The following is a 20,064-nucleotide window of genomic DNA, read 5'->3' as shown; positions in this document are numbered from 1 at the left end:
TGTACATAAATATTATAAATATACATATATATATATATATATATATATATATATTATATATATATTTATATTTATATTATAGATACATATATTTATATTATAGATATTTCTAAAGCATTTTAAATCCAAAATAACTTCAATTTTCATACTTTTACTCTTCTGAAAGTTCAATTAAAAATAGTTTTGATGTACATAAACTACAGTCGTATACACAGTTTCTATTATTTGTTAAAGTTTAAAATAATTTTATTTTTCATGCATATCTTATTCTACTTGCCTCTTTTATTTGAAAAATGACAAAATTTAATTACTATATGTTATAGAAAATGATCAGAAAATAAAAATATTTTTACTTGGAGTATTATATAAAGAATAAAATCACTTTAATGAACATAATTATATTAAAAATGCGTTTACATAATCGACATACAGTCAAGTATTGCAAGTATTATAAATAAAACCAAATTTCATAGACACATGATTTTATATAGTTAAACTAAAAATAATTAAATATATAAAGAAAAAGATATTACAGGAATATGTAAACGAGTACCCTGTTGCAAACTACGTTTAACCTTAACCATAAGCGTAAAAAATTTACGCTGGGAACGTAAATATGAGGTAAATATGTTTAAATCATTTTTCATAAAAAAACCAGTCTATGCATTGTTTAATGCAGATAATTTATAAATATAGGTAAATATAAGTTATTATGATAGAACGTCCTAGAAATACACAGGATTCAATTTTATTTTATGAACACGAATGAATGAGGTATTTGATGTAATGTTACTACTCTAAATTATATTTTAGGACATTAGAACGTCCTTAATAAATGCTTCTCGCATAGGATAATTTTCTCATTGTCAGTAATAAACTATCCATACATTTATGTATGTACATAAGTAAAAACAATTGGCAATCGTTTAATCACGTTATTTTGATAATTAACATCGAATTATAAATTTAATTTAGAACTATCAGACTTTTTTTTAAATAAATAAATGGTAACGATAAAGAAGCAATAAGAATTTATCTTTCGCATTAATATCATTTGTCTTTTGTATATCGTAAAACTTACTACTACTACTTATAATTTCTAAAATTGAAACAAAATTTCGTGTCATTTGTATAGAAAAAGTTGCTTTATAAAATACTATAATTATTTTTATAAAAAACAAATACCATATTTTCAACATTAGAGATGAAAATTATAAATTTCTCACATATTTCTTAAAACAAATTATTGATTTATATAACTGTTTTGTATAAATAAAGTACGTAATAATCACAGATATTAGACATAAAAATATGGCACTGTACAATCCAAATGATAACCATAAATATGTTAATTAGAAATAAAAATAGAAGAAAAAAAAAACAAAATTAACTAAATTCATTAAATTATATCACTTTTCTGCGATTAATTGCGATTAATTCATAAGATAGTTTTAATGTTTAACTTTCAAAAGTTACATTACTTTTTTTATGTAAAATTTGTACAATGAGATATGCTTTATTCAGACACTTGGAAAAAATAATTGAATAATTTTTAAAAATATATGTTAAATTTTTAAAATATAAATTATGTAAAGGCGCTATAAATTCGGGTGACAAAGCTCTATCGTTTTGGTACATATACAAAGTCTAAGTACATCTTTTTAATTTCACGCGACGCTTTCAATTTTAACCTGAAATATTTGAATACATATTACTATTTCGTAATTTCTATTTTATGTAAATTAAAAAAGTTTTAATTCATAATTAAAAACTTTGACTAGCTATTCTACTTGCATTGTGATCTCTACGAGTATATTTGTAACAAATACTGTTGATATATGTTAAGAGGACGGGTTTTAAAAAATTGAAGAAAGTTGATATTTCCTGTTCTCCTCTTGCATGGCTGTTATTACTATGTCATTTGGCAAATATATTGACATCACAGTTCGGAATTAAATAATTCCTTGAGGTTTTTCAACATGAAGAAATAATTAATCTGAAATAGAGAGTACAAAATACTTAACACTTTTATGATAAAATATTTTCTTACTTAATTTTTGTATATGTAATAACACAAGCTAAATACATATTAAAAATATTTATATACGTCTTGTATTGTGTTATTTTGTTCTTACCTACCCAAATTTTTTTAAGCAAGCAATATCAGGCGTAAGTTCAGGCAACCTTGTATCACATTGCCAAAGTGGGTAATAAAAAGCTTCATTAAACTTGAAATTGCACTACTGTACATTTAACAATTATTCCACTCAGCGTCAAATTCTATATACATTTTGAAAATATTTATATACGGGTCATATTATATTATATTTTATTGTTAATATTACCTACCCAAATTTTCTTAAACTACAACGTTGTCATCTACCTAATTGTCTCATTTTTTGGCATTTAACTAATTTTGTTCCATCAAACTGAAAAATATAAAATGTAATGTTTCACAATATCAATAATAATTTTATGCATAAAGATCATTTATACTTTGTTGTGTAGGTACATACATACATACATACATACATGCACACATATAGAGTATTTCATTTTAAAACACATAAAAATATTAAACTGTTATACTATACAAATTATTTTTTAACATAAATTATTTTAACATAAATTATCTCACCTTCTATATAAGATCGTAATCTTTGCATACAATTACTTTGTAAATGTAGTGTTTTATTCGATTTATATAAAACATTTCAAATATGATACGAATGATGAAATTTTGCTTGAAATGATTATAAATCATATATATAAATATATATGATCAACCAATTTAACTCAAATTATTAAAACTATATCAAAATCAATTATTCATTGAACTCTAATAAAGTGGACTACTAATATTACACAGTTTTACGCAGAAGAAATTACGGAAACTAAAGAATTTCCTGTTTTAGTATAAAATTACTTGTGTCCAACGAAATACAGGTACGATCTAAATATCATGATCTTACTTTGAAACTCTTCGAAAAGTTACACTAATGTTGATTTTCGGGTGTTGTACTATACACTTTGATGGTATGCAAATATCTTTTCACGATGATTCATCTTCTCGTTTGTACAATATTTACAGGTTTACGGCCACAGTCTTATAGGATCCATGTACATTTAATTACTTAAATTCCACAAAAGTTTCTTATAATAATGAATTTTCACAATGAGGTGGTATCGATCATCGACTAGTCTTTTTACGTTTGCGTTTTGACACACGGGACGGATTCCATTCCGGATCAACATCGGTGTAAGAATAATTTACTTTAGGAACGTTTCTTTTTGAGCTTCTTGTTTGGCGTAGATGTGACTGTGATTTTTTTACCCTCTTATACGTTCCTTCCTGTTCCATCGTCTCTATCCCGAATTGTTTCATCGACGTCACGTTCGAGAGATCCATCTCTTTTTCTTGCGCGGATGTTTTCACTGTCCTCTGAAGGCAAGACTCTTGATACACGTGTATTCGATTTTTCCCCGGGATCAAATGGGAATTGTAATGATAGTCGTCATGTGACTCCTCAGATTTAACGATTTGATCGGATTTTTTTCGTGTACCGTCCAACACTTCTAAAGCAGCTATGGATATCATAGGTACAGCTGGATAACTTACCTCGCCGTATGCCATGGCACGCGCTTTCAGTCTCTTTTTCAAAGGTAATTTATTATCTGTATCTTTTTTGAATAAATCTTTCTCCGAGTCGCACTGCAGTTCCAATTGCTCCAATGATTTATTTTTCAAAATATTTTTTGCTTTCTCATGCTCGTGGACGGCAGGACTTTGTACTGATGAATGCGTCGGCAAAAAATATGGGCTATTTTCAATACAGGAGACGTGAGTATCTGTAGCCGGGTATGAACATTGTCTGCAATGCGTAGCAATATCATAGGAACAATTTAGACAAGAACAATGTGATCTTTTACACGGGGTGTTCAATTTCGCGTAGGAATGCAAGGAGGTTGTGGCGTTAATTTGGAGATTGCACGTCACTGACGTGCAATGCTTGTGGTATGGTACACACAGTTCTGCATTTCCGGCACAAGCTCCATAGATCGGTGGTAAGGTGGTCGGATGACTGACAGGAATATGTAAAGGATGTTCAACCGCGTTGAATCCCGGGATCGCGCAGTTCGATGCAATATCATTGAACTCTTGCTTGATATTCTGTCTGGAAACGAGATCTAAAGAAGCTACAGCTTCGAATTGTCCACACTCTTCGGTTGGAGGTATCCAGTTCTTCTCCTTTAAGTTGATATCTTCATCGCTGTTGTGATCTTCCGAATTCTCAACTGCTTTGTTTATAATGTAGAGATTGCTGTTGGGAGACTTTTGTAGCAGAACTATAGTTTCTCCGTTCAATATTACGTTTGTATTCTCTTTTATGGTTTGCATATTGTTCTCTATGGGGGTCAAATTATGCGTCAGTGTGTCCATGTCGTAATTTATGCCTGTTTCCGGATGAGAAATAACATTGCACAACTCAGTGTCATTGCCATTTTCTGCTTCATTAGACGTTATTTCTACGCGAAGTGCGAGTTTATCTATGGTGTCCTCGGGATAAATGCCAACGATTCTATTAATAATTTCCGTGGATGGATTTTCAAGTAACTGAGAGACGGTGTTTGATGAATCGTTTGTATTCGCCTCGTCATCGCTGATTTGACTGTAACACGTGTATCTCAAAGATGCGTAATCTTTCACTTTTATCTGTTCGGACTTCACGTCGGTTTCAGGCTTTAAATGTGGTATATGCTGTGAAACGCTAGCCAACAACGATAGACCATCGATATTGTCTTGTAATTCAGAATTTTGAACAACATTATCATCGCATTTGTCGTCCGGCGATAATACCTTTTTGGTTTCTTTATCGTTTATTACATTAAAATTAGAACGATTAGAACTAACAGCATTATCCTCAGAATCGTACTGCGTACATATCGTGGAATTATTTACACCTGGACGTTCTGTTTCTAAATCACAGACATTTTTTAAACTTTCAACTTTTTCGTCCTCTGCAGGCTTTGAGAACACGTCCGTTTCTATCGAGTGCTTGATCACAGTTTGTTTATTAAAACTATTATTCACCTCTTCGCCACTCTGCATATTCAAAATATCCGCGTTACTTAAACAATTATTATTAACAACACTGCTCGAAAGTGTTTCATCGATTACCGTAGATGTTTTCTCATTTACTTCTTTAGTATTGACTTGCGTAACAATCGATTTTCTTATATTCTCTGTACAAGTTGTTAATTCCTCGTTAGTGTCCATTTTATTCTCATCATTATTAAGGACGACTGTACGGCATGTATCAGATTCATGATTTTCACTGAGATCTTCCGTGGTCGCGGTTTCGCGTACCGATTGAGAGGAATCTTCCGGTCGATGTCGAACATTCCGCGAATTGTTTTCCATGTTTCTCTGTCTTTTCTTCTTTTGCGATGATTTTACTATCTTTGAATCGATATTTTTTTTCGCCTTTTCTAACCAGGGCAACTTTTTACTAGATTTCCCTTTCTTTATACACTTCTCGAGCACTGTATCACTAGTTAAATCAATAATTACAATTTGATTGGATTTCTTACATTTCCTTCCCAAACGATTTTTGTTTGATTTAATTATTTTAGAATCAATATGCTTCGTAGAAATTTTATTCGAAAAAGTATCTAAACATTTAAAACTAGTTTGTCCTTCCAAATTTAGAATTTTAAAATTATTTAACAAAGAAATAGATTCATTCTGTTTATTTTTATCCGATATAATTGAATTCACATTATTATCTACATACTCTATATCTTTCTTAACCTTATCTTCCGGCTGAGCATGTGTATGAACATAAATTATTATTAATTTCATCATAACAAAAATTGTGTTATCTTTATGTATGTGTTCAATCAAAATTTTATTACTTTTATCGTTTACATAAAGATAACTTTATGTAATAATTAGTTTCATTTAAAAACCGTTATAAATCATATTTTTTTTTTTTGCAGTTTGAAAGTGAAAATCAACATTGATTACGACTCAAGTATAACACATATAAAATATATGTATAAAAAAAAAATTATATTAAAAAGTAAATAAATACCGTATTAGAATTAATTCTACTGGAAGAATCAATGGAAGTTCCATCCTGGTATACACTTTCACCGCTTTTCCTGCAGTATTGTGCAAACATTTCACAGTGCTTTTTTATATTAAATTTATGCTGCAATAGAGTTTTTGTAGAATTTGGTTGATTCTTTGGCACTTTTGGCAACACATCCTCTAATATACTTGATGAGAATGTAGATGGCAATGGACCCAGAGATACCATTGCAGCAGCTGTTATTTGATTTTTTACAGCCACGTTTTCATTTATTTTTCTCCACAAACGATAAATAAAAAAGTAACGAATATACATAATACTTGATTCTGGATGTATAGGAATATCTCTTATTATTTTCCTAAAAAGAATAATTGTAACCAATAAATTAGTGAAATATAAATATATATTATTCAATGTATTGTATGACATTAAATTTTAATGTGAATTTTCTCTCAAAATATTGTTTACTAATAGACAATCTGCTAAGTAACTGAAGAAAATATTGGCTCTAAGAACAATTCTTATACTTACGTTATAATTGGATCTAAAATATGATGATAACTGCGACACATAAATTGTATCTTGATCAAAGTATCTAATAAATGTTCCACGGAATGTTCTGAAAGAGGCATATATAAATTCCTTTTTAGAATAATATCACAATGCTTAATACGACTTGTATCAATTATCTTCATACCTAAATAAACATACAGACAGGAAGTAATTCTTCCACATATTTTATCATGATCTTCTTTACTTTTCCTAGATGCTTTTAATTCCATATCTATGTAAAATGCTAATAAATCTGACATATAATTTAAATAACTGAACCTATCATGATCCTAAAAGGTGAAATTTGTTTAATTTGCAGTAACATAAAAAAAACAGCATGCAAATATTTCAAAATTGCAAAGAAGCTTACCTCTGAAAGTTCACGATAAATATATAAGAATAACAATAAAGTCTCACTAATAGAATCCTTTAATTTTGAAGCTCTTGAAGGCTTTGTGTAACATTCATTTACACTGACACTTACATTTCTGTAAGCAAATTATTTTCTGAAGCTTTTTTAATTTTTCTTAACATGGTATAAAACTTATAAATTTACAACATGCCATTCATTTCTATCACAACTAAGACTTAAAACTAGTATAATTTTTTATTATTTGAATTAGCTGTGTATTTTTTTAATATGATAAATTTGGATTTAAGTATATTTTATACATTTCATTGATGTTAATTATAATAAAGATTTAATCATGTCCTAAATGTATAAAAAAACTTGATAAGATTACAAAATTACATAAAATTTTCAAAGCACTATAAACTTTGCTTTCAAAGTTGTGTTAATTAATAATTTATAACTTCAAACTATTTTAATGATATTATTACTATCACTATTACTACATAAATTTTATTCAACACAATTTTCAATGTATCTCACAATAATTGTTCAAGCAATATGATTATTTTCCAGCACCAGTTATAATTTAATATTTATGAAAATTATATCTTCAGAAAAATTCAGAACTGTACAATTATTGGTTTCATTTATTTTTCTTTTGCTATTTCATTACAATGCGTTCTAATAATTTTTCCATCACGCACACTCGTAATAATTTCGTTATTTGATGTCAATAAAGGAAACATATTGGTTTTTTTTCAGTTTCTAATGATATATGAATTTATATAATTTACTGATTTTTAAACCAGTTCCCAGAAAAGATGTTACTGGTAAACTGAAGCTAACAATGATACAAGCTTATAACAATATAATCATTACCTCACATAAAATTGCATAAGCTCTGTTAAAGATGACATATTTTTCCACGTATGTATAGATCTACACATTTTCCTAAATTCTAGAATCCAAGGAAACAATTCGGTAATTGATCGTTTTGATTCATCATTGTTCAATTTTAACATTCCGCTTTTTTCCCTTTTGGTATCTGTATATTAACAAATAAATATTTATTGAAAAGTTTTTTATTCGCGAATATTTTATAATAATAATTTTACACGAGAAATTACAGTAATAATGAAACTTCAACTTGCAGCAGCGAGTAGATAATTTTAACAAATGCATTGAAGAGCATGCCGTTATGACTTAAAGTTATTATATTATACTTCGAGAGAACTGTACTAAATATTTTGTTCATATATTTAACAATTTTACTACTTTGTTCGAACGAAAGAAAATCTCAGTTTTCGAAGTAGATTTTTTTTTTTTTGTACGAAAAAACAAAACTTAATCCCGTTCACTTCGTGACTTTAATTGTTAGAATGATTTGACACGAATAAAAAATTTCAAAAGCAAAATGTAGACGCACAACACGTCTTATGTAACGTTTTAATTGAAACATATGTCACAGTTATGTTTCACTTCGCGTCCGATCAAATTTTTGCATTTTGCTTGAGAAATTTATATTCTCTTCGTATCAATACACTTATTATATCACGAGCTCAATAAACACTCTCAGCTACATTTATAAATAGAACTTATGGACGAATGTACAACGAATTAAGAATAATTTTTTTCTATTTATTGTTTAACGTTCTTCAATAATGATAATAATGATAATGCAAGAAATCAATGAAGTTTAAACAGTCTCCTCGCTATTTAACATTGAATATACCAGCCCAATCAAACGATTAATTTCAAAATTTTGATTTTCGTCCATTTGAACTTCATTAAACAATTCTTAGATCAACCGTTTAATAAATTTTTCAACTTAAGTTTTATTTTTCGCGATTAGAAATGCACATAGCCTCCTGTCTATCGTCATTTGATCAGAAAACAAATTCACCTCCTTTTATATAGTTATCTGCTCTGGATTTCTAAATAATTCTAAACACAACTCAGTTTAACATAATCGAAGTCACAAATGAAAATTTCTGAAAGTATGTCGGTGGAAAATTCATCGACGGAAAAATTATTATCCGCGATAAAGAAGAATAAAACGTCTATCATCTATCTCTAGGTGAAAGAAGTTGTTATATTATCGTTCTTTCTTGTTAAAAATGAAAATGAAAATAATTTTTTTTTTTATTACTACTATCTAAAAGTTATCTCGTGTATCGTTTCTCACATTAAACCGACAATTACATAGTTTTATTCAATTTGTAGAAAAATATGATTCCTTTTTATTTCAAAACCGAGAATTTCACCGATTATTAACCGACGTGTAATTGACCGAAATTTCGGTATGTCTAGTGTTAATCAAGTACCAGCGACATTTAAGATTTAGTAAATTTATTAAGTTTTCGTCAATATTCTTTCGCACTAGTGCGTAACAGCCGTAATTATTCAAAAGTAACTCGTATACGTGTCTGTGACAATTATATAGTTTTACTGAGCAATGTTCTTCACGTAGGTCAGAAAACAAATTCAATTAAAAGTACATTTAACGAGCGAGTTTTAAAACGCGAGTGCAATGAAAAAGAATAAACGAACGATTAATCCCGACGTTGCAATACAGATTTCCGTTGTTCATTCGGGAATAAAATTAATTTCTCACAGAAAACTTTCAGAACTCTGGCCAAAAGACACGACACGTTCATTCGGAAGTCTCATTTGCATTTCCAGCGATTTCGGTTTTGCATTTATTGAATGGCAATGCCAATAAATGTAGCGACAAATCGATCGAATGCGCGTCGAGGAGGCTGCGTGCGGAGACTAGCGTGTTCCTGCCACTAAAATATTCGTAAACAACTGTTTGAAAAACACTGTTTAATGAACACGGTGACCACGTACCTTTCTCCAGATCGCTTTGTGCACTATTTAGCCGATCTTGGAGAAGATAATTCATGTTGTTGTAACAAGTATATTAATATTTACGCGTATCAACGTTACTCCTTATCGGGACGAAAAGAGGAACTGAACTAACGCGTTCGCGTCTCTCCACATACTGCGCTCCCGGAAATTCGGTAACGGCCATGTTGACACTGGTATTTGGTGCATTCACCACGAGAGCGCGTCTCTTGCAACCCTACTGTTACCAAGCTCGCATCTATTATTTGACGCTGAAAAAAATGCTCACCCAACACCGGAATGGTCCCGCACATTCACCCCCTTGGTTGTTTTTCACTGACAGATCCCGATGATGTCTATAATTACTTTTGTTACCAACGATTCTAAACGGCCGAACTTCGATAGTTGGCGTTCGTTCGAGGGTTAAAAGCGACCGAGGGTTTAGATATGAATATCTGATTCGTCGGCCTTTCAGGTAACCCAGCCAATGGAGGGCGACCAACATGTAGCGCACAAATCATGAACCAAGAACACCGCCATCCCTCCCCCGCGAAAGAGCCCAATCAGAATCGAGCAATTAAGTGATTGCAACACACGGCCGCTTGTAAATATGCACGTACACGATTATTTTTTTTATGCCTTCGACTAAATGGTTTTTAAGAATGTTCCTCGTCATTAAGAATTTAATTGCAGTGGCGAAATAACGCTTAATGAAGTGGAGAGGAGATCAACTATGATCACTAAGGAAATGTGAAAAGAGGCGGTGGACATGGAAGTTACCTGACATCGCACCCCTTGTGACTACCACCTCTTTCACTTCAATATTTTAATAACTTATACTAGGTAACTGCGACTCGTTTTCCTGCCAGTAACATATTTTCGAAAAACGTAATTTAAAGGAATGTTCAAGGAAACACATGTAGTAGACCAATTATGGGAAACAGTGCATACTCCTATTGAGAGATTAAGAAAGAATCAAGATCAAATCGAAAGGTATCAAAATCTTTCTTCGAGTTAATATCTCACAAATGCACATTTCGATTAATTCCTTGCCTTTACGTTTCGTGCTGAACGTTGAGAATCTTTCAGAAGGAAAAGGGAAACGAAACTGGCTTGGCAAAGGAAAAGTAATCGATCCGAAATCCAACGGAAATTTCAATGGCTAAAAATTGATTGAACAGTGACGTACTGTGGAAAAGCGCGTGCGCAACAACGTCTGGAAAGCTCGGCTTGCTCTTTCGGTCCTTGTCGGCCGTAACCGCGATCCTCGGTTCCGACGGTGTCGCCTACCTCGAGCTCAGTGAGCCGATGTGTGAGCGCCGCGACGCCCAGAGCAGCCCCGACGTTAAGCGTCGTCGACGTAGGTTCGAGAGGCCACGTTTTCTTTCTCGTCCTTGTCGTCATCGTTGTTGTTGTTGTTGTCGTTGTCGTTATTGTTGTCGTTGTCGTCGTCGCTGTCGTCGTCGTCGTCGTCGTCGTCATTTTTGTCATTGACATCTTAATTGTCTTTTTTTTCGATCGGCCATCGTGGTGGCGCACGCGGCTACACATTGCCGATCGGTTTGGTGCGCGACGAAAAGGAAGACAGAGAGAGAGAGAGAGACAGAGACTGAGACGTGTGCAGTATATACACCTTCCTCTTCCCCCTCACTTCTCCTCCTTTTATCGGTCTCTTTCTTTCTCTCTCTGAACCTTCTCCGCCCTGAGCACATCTGTCTTTCTCTATCTCGATACTCGTACATGTTCGTTCGCTCTCGACACCATCATCGTCTCTCGCTGTCGCTGCTGTCCTTTCCATCGGTGGTTCACGTGTCCCGCGACTGCGTCGCATAAACGCATCTTCTCTCTTTCTCTCTCTCTCTCTATGTCTCTCTCTCTCTCTCTCTCTCTCTCTCTCTCTTTCTCTCTCTCTGTTTCTCTCCGCCGGCGATCTCTCGTTGCTTGACGTATGGCCACGAAAAGGAAAGGGGATGACCGCGGCCGCTGACACGATCAGCGATGAACCAGGAACACAAGGAAAATTATATAACACGTAAAACGAAGTACATAAGTACTGCATTACGTATTCGATTAGTTTTTTTTGCCACACGCAGCTCAATCTGTTAACTCTGTGGACTCTTTCGATAAACCGTAAGAAAACCATTCGATGCTTTTCGTTCGAACTTGTCGTTTTCTCTGGTTTTCTCCTTTCCTTTTCTTTCGTTCTTTTTTTTTTTTTCTTTTACTTCCCTTTTTATTTTTCTCCATCCCTGGATGAAGTATGCAGGGAATAAAGGTAGTTGAAGCGAGAAATGGAGATAGAGGGGTAATACATTGTGAGTGCGAGGGTAAAGAGGGGAATACGAGAGAAGAGGTACATATGGAAAGAAAGAGAGAGAATGGGAGAGAGAGAGAGAGAGAGAGAGAGAGAGAGAAAATGTGCTGTGGTTCAGTGCGCGGGTGAGCTATGGCGAAAGAGGGTAGGGAATGGAGAGACAGGGGTGAGGCTACTGGGAGGTGGTATGTACGACAGAGTGGTTTGTATAGATCAGAGAGGGTGCATGACACGGGTGAATGAAGATAGCGATGCGTTTCGACACGATGCTTCACAAGGGTTCTCTCGAATCACGGTAAAGAAGTGATTATATCTTTTCTTTAATTGCACGACGCTCGAGTTTATTTGACGTCGCACTGATCTACGCGAAATTTTCGTTAACAAAACCCTCTGATATGGTGGTCGAGCAACGAGCGTACGCCGACATGCACCAACAAAAGATGTCAATTGAAATGCATTCGCTGAATTACTACATTCGACTTAAAAGCTCTCTCCCTAATAGCATTGGAAAGAACGGTTATTTTTTCCTTTTCTTTTTTTTTTTTTTTTTTTTTTTTTCTTTCCGTTCATATTTCGCCTTCAAGCACGTACAGATGCAAAAACGTTCGCCTGGCACAATGGTGAATAAGGATTTGATTCAGGTCTGACCTGTTGATTCTGCAGAAAACGCTTGTCGTTATGCGAGGCATGCACGTTTAGTAATTTACCTGATGCTATCAATCGGGAATATACACGCTATAGTTATCGCGCAAGCATACGATATTTTACGTTCGGAATGGGTTCAACTAGAGCGAGACACGCTTAGGGTGTGTTCTATCGAACAAACAAAAATGTATATTCTGATTAAATATTCTTTAATTAATTAACATTATCTCCCTGGATCATCCAGTCGATTAAATCGATCGTTACAATACGAAGCAACATTTTATTGCAAATTAATTTGTGTAAATTTTATTGCTTTCGTTCAAATTTATTTATAATAATTTCAATTTTACGATTAAATTTCTTTATATCAGACGGATATAAATTAAAAATATTTATGGATAAGGTAACAATTTACATTGCCTCCTGGTGTAAAAATTTGCAGAAAATTGCGAAAAGCGAAGAGTGGCGCATTACAACTCGTTCAATCATCCGCGATACACGATGGACGAAAGTTTTTGATCAAATAAACCTATTATATTTGCGTAACTGTTAACCGGAATGAAATTAAACTCGTGAAATACCATTCGTGCAAAGAAATTTTACGCAGTTGCAATTTTATAGCACGATGCACTGCGCTTTATAAACAGCGTATTCTCGAATAAACGTAACACGAAGCATTTCCTGAACAAATGAAGATACAGAATATTCTTTTGTTGTTTTTCAAATTCATTCCGCTATTTTTTTATAAGAGATATAAAAAAGAGTATATCTGAAATGAATCCTCAGAAATTGAAGATTGCAAGAAAACTGGGTGTTATTTAAAAACGAAAATGAAAGCTTTTCTATTGATTTATGAAGCATGTTTGAAGCATACACATTTTTTGATGCTCAAACGAAAGCGTAATAATTAAATTTACTAAAAGGGAACCCATGGGAACACGTTACATTATGCAAATATTTGTATTAGATACTTAAGACTGTTTATTAACTACAACACGCAATATTGACACGATGAAAATTTACTTTTGACAATGACTCGATTTTTTAAAAAATATGAAATAATTTCAACTGAACACGATAGGACAGAAGCACTGTACATTTTATACTTACTTTGCTGACATATCAAAACTCGTGGAATATCGATCTTGTCATTCCGTGAACATTTCTTAATTACTTTAAGTGGCGTCCATGTTCGAGCAAGTTGGAGCTTCGCGCTAATGTAACGAGACACAACACCGTTTCTCTTCATTCACGAGAGGCAGGACAACGAACAATTTTTTAATTTTCTAGATTATCGAGTCGTTTCGTATGTCTTTTCGTATGACTCAACATGAAAATGTACAGCCTAAAAGATTAGACGATAGTTTGGGAGTGGAAAATGCACCGCGGCAAATTCGTTCGGTTTCTCGTTGCTCATTTTCAACGTCGATACGAATAACCGCGGCAGTGAACCGGGTTGCTTATTGTCTGTGACAGAAATATTGCCACAAAGGAAATCAAAGGTCGAATTTCTGTGCGGATCGTACGTGTTGCCACGGGACTAAAGACATAGACGATGAACGTTCATTAAAATAAAAAAAAAAATAAATAAAAAATCGTGCATACAAGAGAATTCATTGCTGGACGACATCTGTATGGTGAGTCCTTACTTATATGGTATATATGTTGTCGTTTTAGAGTTTAATCGTTGTATTAGCAGTTACACATTTTGTGTTCGTCGAAGAATGAATCTCAATTGTTGGATTTGTATTCGTTGATTAAGGAACGAACGAATCTCGGTGTCTGTCGTTTGTATGTACATATATATATATACGTATGTCATGTGTCGCAAGTGAAATGTTCGATTAGAAGTCTGCATGTTTCGATGTTCTATGTGCTTGTAAATATAAACGAAGTTCAAGAGTACACAATTAATTGTCAATAATTATTTGATCATGGGGCCACATGATCCATTAAATTTTATAATCCACAATATGTTTCGTGTACGTACACTTGCTGCAGTAATTCAATCATCAAAAGAGTTTGCAGATATATTGGTGTAAGTATCGCATTGATCGTGATTCGATACTTATTTTTCCCTTTTGTTGTTTTAACTATCATATACGAATACGACATGGTCAATTTATATAATTACAACAGTTTAAATAAAATTCAAATAAGTTTGAAGTATATATTAATTTATATCATTTTAACTGTATAAAAATTTCTCTAAATAGTTTCTAATACTTACAATTAAATATACAAGTGTAGAAAGTGATTAGAATAAGGGGAAAATTTTATGGACAGCTTCAGTATATCTAAACAAGTTCCTATATCATTTGATCTTATTTTCGAACTATAGTGGATTTTGTATCGTAATATGTATGTATTTCTTTCGTTGGATGTATGTATGCCGTGTCGTTCAATTCTTCCCAACAGTTTACAAACAGAACTCAATATCCTCCGTGTAACAATATTGTTTCTCAGTATCTGTGGAGATTTTTACTTAATTTATTTGAAATTCATTGGATTGAACAAAGTTCCCAGCAAAATCGGACAGTATCTGGGCATGTGAAGAGAACAAAACAGTTCTCACATTGGTGATACATACGTCTGTGGAGGCTTGCATTAAATGCAACATTATCTTGAACATTTCTTACGAAAGTAAACACGTAAAGTTTTAGTTAAAAATCAAATTCACCATAATTTGAAAACAATGTCAAATGTGTATGTTTATATAAACTTGTATGTTTTCATTACTTAGATGTACCACGATGTGACTTCTCGCTACTTATTCTGGAATATACTCTGTATATTTCAATTTGTTTTACATCTATGTGCAAATGTATTTCTTTTCCCACTTTTGATGTTGCAACAAAGTTTAATTAAAAATAAACTACTTAGCGAGGGAAGGGGGGGGGGGGATGATCATCCGATCGATGACCATTTTGAAGTTGTTTTCAAGTTGGTATCACGGTTCAGTCGTTTTAGATTTGTAGAGTTAAAAAAGGGTCGATAACTTTAAGGATGTAAGTTTCGCCAGTACTTGGCAAGCAATTCTGGCGATTTTAAGAATAACGAACAACAGTCAGAATTCCAGCAATTAATTACGAGAATTAGAAACTTTGAATATATTTGAACACACCTATTTTTCTATTTCGTATTTACCTTGCAATTTCTTCCCAAGATAACTGAATAGAAAGCAACGACACACGATATAATTGAAAGTGAAGTCACTGAACTCGTGCAATCCTAACACACGTGAGTATATCGATCCTTCATTGTTACACTCACGTCTCTGTATGCTGTACAATTATAGTGGCATCAATTCATATCAAGTTAGATTGCTTTCCCAACTATGAAGTATGCCGAGCTTAATGAAAGGATATCACGAATATCGTGAATTTGCAGTTCACATTTCTCCATGTAGGACCTTTAATTTCGCGGTCTCAAGAAACGATCCAATTTATGGAATAGAATTGTTTTAAAAACAAATGAATGAGTATCCGACGAATATTCTGGTCTTGGCATTTATTCAATTTAATTTATTCAATTAATTAAGCAATGTTCCTCTGTATTTTAAACACTGTTTTTATTTAAATGAATTTCTAATTTAAAGGGAAATTTATGTTAGAAATTTACGAGTAAATACAAATTAACAAACTCGGATGGAAACAGCATTATTAAATGTACTACGAAATTATTTCGACAGATTAGTGAAAGGTTTATTAATACAATAAATTACGAAACACCTGCCGCAAAAATATCATCGCTTATTTCTCGAAAAGAATTGACATTAGATTCGAATATTTATTTTGACAATTGGATCTAGAAAATTATTCTCTTTTTTAGTGCTACGTTTTTCATTTCAGAACGTTTGTGTCTGTAATATTAGTTTATAATGTTAGTTAATTTTTAAAAAGTGCTCCACAAAGATTAGGAGGAATCTTCTAATTGTGCTTTATGCTGTTCAAATATTTGTGCGACGCTGGCCTAGAGAGAAAGAAAATATCTTTAACCAATTTTCCTTATATCCCACGAATAATATTTGAAATAATGGTTTGTTAAATCTAGCACAAGCTAATCCCTAATTTTACAATAAAAAGAATTGTGCAATAATCATATATCTCGTATTGCTATATTTTTAAATTTCTTATTTCGTTATAAAAAAAATTGAAGCACCGTCGTTCATCTCATAATCCATAAGAAAATTGGCTTAGAGCATTTAATATAGTAACACTCTTGTTCTTGATTTATCATTCTTCCTTTTTTTATGAGTAACGTAACTTATTTTCTTTTTTTACGTTTGCAAATCGATTAGATCTGACTGAAGTGAAGTTAAGCCTATTAAGTGTTTTAATCACATTGCTGTGATATGCGGTTGATCGTGAATCGATGCACCATAGTAGACGCATTTCGCGAGACCATGCTTTCGCCTTAGACATTAAAACTGTCAGATAGAATCAGATTAAAACAAGTATCGTGCGCGAATGAAGTAATACTTCTCATGGTCAGAATCACCAGAAGCCTTGTAAATCCTTCGCGAAAAGTTCTTCACTCCTCGTGTTCGCGAATTGATTAAAAAGGATCCTTGCGAGCGAGGTATACTTCAACGCCTATCAATCTGGTTTAATGTACGCTGTCACATCGTTGTAACACGTGATAGATCAAAGGAACTGATAGACGATGCTCATTCAAGCTAGTTATACTTCGCGAAAGCATGGTTTCGTCTTAAGACTGAAGGCATTAACTTCACCAGACGAAATCCGATTAAAACGAATATCGCAGGCAAGTAATACCTCTCATGGTCAGATTTATCAGAAGCTTGTTACGAGGTTTATAGTCAGAAAGTTATTTTAATAAGGAGCATGTAGAATTGTAGAATTCGCGTTATCTAGAGATATGAATATACGTTTTTACGATATGCATCTTTTTTTTTTATTTTCGTTGCGAGAAGTAAATGTTCTTGAAATGTTAAACACACTTGTTATTTTTTTAATTTCCTAACTGATAAGAGTGTGCAAGTAGAAATGCATGTAAATGTATTAAATGAAATAAAATTATCGTTTCGTATTGTTTGACTTTTAATTTAGTAGAATAACAAGTTCTCAATAAATTTTCAATAAACTTTTCAACAGGAAACTATATCTAGAATATTAGATAGAACTACGTATTTTGTTTCAATATTTCGCAATAAACCAGTATAATATCACGGCTGGCTATTTGCTGGCTATTACTGTGTACGGCGGTACATAAATTAATTACTTATATAAATTAATTAATTATGTGTAACCTATTCAATTTCGTATCAGCACGTGATTGCTGTGGCTTATAATTCAATTATTAATATCAAATTCTCGTCAAACATACATACTATGTGTTCACGAAATGTCACGCATCGAAAAGCATTTAAATATAAATTTTTACAATAATTTACAGAATTTTACAACATACTTTGTCTCAGTGACATGTTCATTCGCCTATTTTATTCACTATTTTAAGAGAGTCACGTCATTCAATAAATTTCACAAATTTGGTGTAATCCTAAACCGACGGGATTTCATATGGGCCAGTTCATGTTCCCACTATGTATAATGTTTCTGATCGTATCACTTGTTTCTTTGTACTTTTTAAGCCAACCTGTATTCAAATGCCAAGCGGCATAAAGGACTATAGATATTTGAGTCTCACGAGCTACGTATGTAAATGTATACATATACGGATTCTTCAATTTCATACAGCTTTTATTATAAAACGACAAAATGTGCCAACCCCTTGATGCTTCTCCCGCTTCATTACCCTTTACTGTTCATTGATTACACATTAAATTTGCGAACGTATCAATTTTATATTGTTCCTTTGTACTTACACGGAACAATAAATTCCAACGTTACATTATTTTTCAATAATTAATTTTTGTACGAGCCATCTAATTGCATAACATTCGGGACGATATTTAAAACGTATTTAACATAAACGAGTCCGATGTGAATATAAAGTATTAATATTTTATAATGATATTAATATCGATACCGTATCGATGGTAATGTAAAGTATACTAATCAGAATAATTTTATACGCTTTGTCAATGTAATTAATGAAAATTCTGGCTAAAAGCAACGTTCGTGCACTCACCATTTTTGAAGTACGCGCCACGCAGATCTACCGCAAGTGGTCCATCAACGGGTGATCTAACCTCAAACACACATGTATTTCACACATTGACACGTTGTACACAAGGTGGCACAGAAATCGATCGCAGTCGATATTTGCTTCGGCTTACAATGGCTTTCTCTTCTAAATATCCACCAACTGCTATTTCATGCTACAACGCCGGCATGTCAAGTTATTCCGTTCGATTCGTTCGTCTTCGTTTTACAATTTCTCTCCCGTAAAATCACTTTCTCGGCAATGACTATTTTCAGCGACATTCTTCTGGTTTCGACGGCTTTTTTTCCCCGTAAGGTTCACTGATACGTTTGCAGATAATCGATGCTGTCGGTTCAGACGCACGAGAAAAGATTCTTAAAGCGTTCGACTCATTTGAAGGACGTTTGGCCGCTTAAAGGAGATGTAACAGTTGTCGGACAATCACGGCCCGCTGTTTGATACAGAAGAAAACCAACAGACGTTCCCACAAAACTCGTTCGTTTTGTTTCGCAGACGTGATCGGAATCAACGAGTTCCAATCGATATTACCCTCGTGCCTGACGGTAACATCTCTTGAAGAGGTTAGGTCCCGTTGGAGCTGCAACTTTGTAATGTACCGCGTGATCCGGAAAGGAAAGGCTTAAGCTCGCGTGTGTGTGGAACCGCGACGTAGAATAAAAATAGTTCGTAGAAGAGGCGAAAACGTACGAAAGAATGCCAAGTCCGTATTATAGACACCGATCGACAGATTTATACGTGCACCATGTTTAACGTTACTCGTATCTCGTCTCGCGAACATGCTACTTTGGTAATTGATTCACACTGAACTCGCGTATGAGCCGCCCAGGGCTACTAATACCAAGGACCAACGTAAGAGAGCTCGCCTCGCCTTTTGCACCGCGATTGAAGTCGTTCGACCACTCAAAAGATATATTTGCCGACAAATAACGGTTCGATGTACGGAACCGTTTCAAACATACGGATAACGTTTGGCCATTTCTCTTCCCGGGGAGAGGCCAATATTCGTCACTGTCACTGTTAAATCGCGGTCGCTTCCAAACAAACGCAACACGTATAATGATACGCCTTCGTATATGTACGTATATGCTGCAGCAGTGTTTCTCACGCTG

At 33.3% G+C, this 20,064-nt stretch overlaps 1 protein-coding gene and 1 long non-coding RNA gene across 5 annotated transcripts in view; one reads left to right on the top strand and one right to left on the bottom strand.

Moving 5' to 3' along the window:
* Window positions 1-2,359: 2,359 nt before the first annotated feature.
* Window positions 2,360-20,050, bottom strand: LOC122537760. 3 transcript variants are annotated; one of them, XM_043671264.1, is made up of 9 exons: window positions 19,068-20,050; window positions 18,920-18,975; window positions 7,879-8,044; window positions 7,018-7,135; window positions 6,793-6,937; window positions 6,627-6,714; window positions 6,096-6,453; window positions 2,639-5,824; window positions 2,360-2,429 (listed from the first exon to the last, which is right to left on the bottom strand). In XM_043671264.1, the coding sequence occupies exons 3-8, from the start codon at window positions 8,019-8,021 to the stop codon at window positions 3,191-3,193; spliced, it is 3,486 nt and encodes a 1,161-aa protein (XP_043527199.1). In that variant the 5' UTR covers window positions 8,022-8,044; window positions 18,920-18,975; window positions 19,068-20,050; the 3' UTR covers window positions 2,360-2,429; window positions 2,639-3,190. The 3 variants fall into 3 exon arrangements, with proteins under 3 accessions (XP_043527199.1, XP_043527181.1, XP_043527190.1); XM_043671246.1 differs by lacking the exons at window positions 18,920-18,975; window positions 19,068-20,050 and adding an exon at window positions 9,850-10,782; XM_043671255.1 differs by lacking the exons at window positions 18,920-18,975; window positions 19,068-20,050 and adding an exon at window positions 9,850-10,118 and having other exon boundaries at window positions 2,973-5,824.
* Window positions 11,084-20,064, top strand: part of LOC122537772 — a 136,681-nt gene continuing 127,700 nt past the window's right edge. The window contains exons 1-2 of one of the 2 annotated variants that reach the window (XR_006308686.1): window positions 11,084-11,206; window positions 14,282-14,442. This is a non-coding gene — a long non-coding RNA (uncharacterized LOC122537772). Of the gene's footprint in view, window positions 11,211-14,281; window positions 14,443-20,064 lie in introns of both variants that reach the window. The other variant, XR_006308685.1, reaches the window with a different exon arrangement.

This window comes from Frieseomelitta varia, unplaced genomic scaffold (genome assembly GCF_011392965.1).
Source record: "Frieseomelitta varia isolate USP_RPSP 00005682 unplaced genomic scaffold, Fvar_1.2 scaffold_163, whole genome shotgun sequence".
Classification (NCBI taxonomy): Eukaryota; Metazoa; Arthropoda; class Insecta; order Hymenoptera; family Apidae; genus Frieseomelitta; species Frieseomelitta varia.
Note: the sequence above shows the minus strand (reverse complement) of the source record. Positions and strands in the feature narration are given on the sequence as shown.